General features: G+C 55.3%; 1 protein-coding gene across 1 annotated transcript in view; it reads left to right on the top strand.

Moving 5' to 3' along the window:
- PVR (poliovirus receptor) overlaps positions 1 to 2928 on the top strand; it is a 9360-nt gene that overhangs the window by 4459 nt on the left and 1973 nt on the right. Inside the window, exon 3 of the mRNA XM_008581458.1 lies at positions 1345 to 1650. Within this exon, the coding sequence (XP_008579680.1) occupies positions 1345 to 1650 (306 nt within the window). The remainder of the gene's footprint in view (positions 1 to 1344; positions 1651 to 2928) is intronic.

Below are 2928 nucleotides of genomic sequence, written 5' to 3'. Positions count from 1 at the left end.
AGGGCAGTGGTTGGGGGGAGGTAGGAGGAGGGAGGGGCTGCAGGGCAGGGAGTGAGTAGAGATCCTAGGGAGTAAAGATCTTGAACACTGGTGCAGAACATGGCAGGGGGGTGGGGGATGGGGGAGGGGAACATTGGGACGGGGATTGGGAGGGGAGAAGTGGGGAGGCCTGGGTTTGCAGCCCAGCTCTGCCCCTAGCAGCCTGGGCATGTGGTTTCTTCTGGGCCTCTCTTTTCCTCGTCTGTAAAATGGGGTTGGTAAAAATAGTGGTGCCCTCAGAAAGCTGTCCCGAGGGTGGGATGAGTTTATCCAGGTGAAGGCTTAGAACAGAGGTGCTTGGCCCACGGGCACTCCTCATAGCGGCTGGTTATTGTTACTGCCTTTGGTGAAGAAAAGGGAAAGTTGAAACAGACAGATGGGAAGGGTCTTGATACCCAGCAGAGGAGCGCCTTCCCACGACCTCAAACACGGTCATGGGATCGTGGGTTAATTTTCACGAGCACCAGGGAGAATATGACAGGCCCTGCTTTTGGAACTTGAGCAAGAAATCTCTGTGCCTCAGTTTACTCGTCTGTGGGATGGGGATTGCTATGAGGGTTAATTTTTTTTTAATGGGCTAGGAACTGTTCCAGGCCTTTGCATGAGTAACTCATGAAATGTCAAGTGCTTGGAAGAGTGCCTGGCACACAAGTCACAACCAAAGGCAGCTCTTGTCACTCCAGCAAGCCTGGGATTCTGGGTTTTACGGTTTAGGATGAGGGTAAAACAGAAACAGTGAGTCAACTTAAGGAGAAATCTTCAGTAAATAATAACACAGGTAATGATGGGGAAGGAACCGAGGGAAGCCCCAGGTTTGGGGATCACCAGAATGATGGTCAAGACATCCTCAAGGTGGTTTTGGAGTCAGACAGACCTTGTGTGAAAGCCCAGCTCTGTGGCTTACAGTTGTGTGACCTTGGGCCAGTCACTGCCCCTCTCAACTTCCAGGACTCAGCCCTCCTGTCCTCTACAAAGCCCTCTCTGAGCCACAGCCTCAGACTCAGATACCCTTTCTGGGCTCCCCTTCTGGGCTCCCCCATCCCAACCCTGCCTGCTCTGGGTCATCGCTGTAGGAGCTTTACCTGCATATTGTCATTGCCTGGGATCCCATCATTATCCTCAGTTACAGACAAGGAAACTGAGGCATAGACTTGCCCAAGGCCACCAAGCTGCTCAGGGACAGAGCTGGGATTTGAACCTGGCCATCCTGTATCTTTCATTGATCCCCCCGCCTCTGCTGCTGAGGGATTTGCTGAATGACTATACAGGCCCGAGGTGATCTGTCCCTTTTGCTCCTCTCCCCAGCCAAGCCCCACAGCACAGTTGAGGCCCAGGAGGTCCCACTCAGCCCGCTCACCCGGGGGCCTGTGCCTGTGGCCCGCTGCATCTCCACAGGGGGCCGCCCACCTGCCCGAATCACCTGGTCCTCACACCTGCACGGGATGGCCAATAAGAGCCAGGTGCCCGGGCCCCTGCCCAGCACGTTCACCGTCACCAGCCTCTTAACCTTGATGCCCTCAAGCCAGGCAGATGGCAAGAATGTCACCTGCAGGGTGGAGCATGAGAGCTTTGAGGAGCCGGAGCTGCTGCCTGTGATCCTCACCCTGCGCTGTGAGTGTGCCCAAGAGTGAGTGAGAGCGAGGCCACTGCCAGCCTGCCTCCACGCCACCCTGTCTACACCGACTCCCCAGGCCACTCTCGCCACTGCCTCCACCGTCGGCACCAGCTCCCCTGGCTGTTGTCTTCACACCCCACCCTAAGAGTCTACACCGGCTCCCATGGGCCATGAACAACACTGTCCCTATTGTCTACACCAGCTATATAGGCCATAGTCGGTGCTCCCCAGGTTGTGTACCCCGGCTTCCCTCGCCACCGTCTTCATTGGTACCCCACACGTTGCCTACACCTGCTTCCCTGGGCAACTGTCTACACTGCCCTTCCCCACATTGCTACACTGGTTCTCCTGGCACTGTCATAACTGCTTCCCCCTTGTCTACACCCACCCTGTTCATTTTCTGTACTGCTTTACCATCGTCTACACCAGCTATGTAGGCCATCAGTTGTGGGGGCTGTCACTGCTCCCCGTGCCGTCTGGCTTCGTGACAACTATTTACATGGACACCCTACTTTTTCTACACTGGTTCTCCAGACATTGGTTCTCCCGCCCCCCAACATTGTCTACACTGATTCCCCTGGAGAACTGTCTACACTGACAATTCCCCTGAGCCACAGCTGACTGCACTGGGTGCTAGCTGTACTGACCCTCCCCACATCCTTTACACTGGCTCCCGCGGGCAGTGTCTACGTCGTCCCATAGTGTAGTCCACACTCCCCTCTGTCCCACATTGGAGGCTGGCTCATACAATACTGTCTACACACGTGTGTGTGTGCGTGCGTGCACACACACAGCCTGTCTCAATTCACCAGCTCCCTGGGACACACTCTACCCCCCCCACACACACACACACATTTTCAACACTGGATTCCCTGGGAACTGACGGTTCCCCTGCAGAGTAGCGTCTACTGTAATATCCCAATGCACTGGCCCCACTGAGCCCTTCGCTATCTGCACAAGCTCTTCTACACGATCTATTCTGTCTCTCCCATCCTGTCTGTATTGGCTACCGACCCCCCAGGCAGTTAGTAAACTGTTCTCTCTGGCACTGTCTACACTGACTCCCACCCCTCTCCTCCCTTCCACCAAAAAAAAAAGTCCTGTCTCGCTGGGCTATCTCCTCTTTCCTCCTGAAGCCTTTGAGAAGTCTTCCCGCCGATCACGTTTGGGATGCACGAAAGCAGCAGCCTGAGGCAGGGCCACCCAGGACTCTCTTCTGCAAGACCTGTCAGAGTCTTGAATATGCTCCTGTGTGTTACGAGTGTCCATGAGGC

This window comes from Galeopterus variegatus, unplaced genomic scaffold (genome assembly GCF_000696425.1).
Source record: "Galeopterus variegatus unplaced genomic scaffold, G_variegatus-3.0.2 Scaffold2360, whole genome shotgun sequence".
NCBI classification, from domain to species: domain Eukaryota; kingdom Metazoa; phylum Chordata; class Mammalia; order Dermoptera; family Cynocephalidae; genus Galeopterus; species Galeopterus variegatus.
Note: the sequence above shows the minus strand (reverse complement) of the source record. Positions and strands in the feature narration are given on the sequence as shown.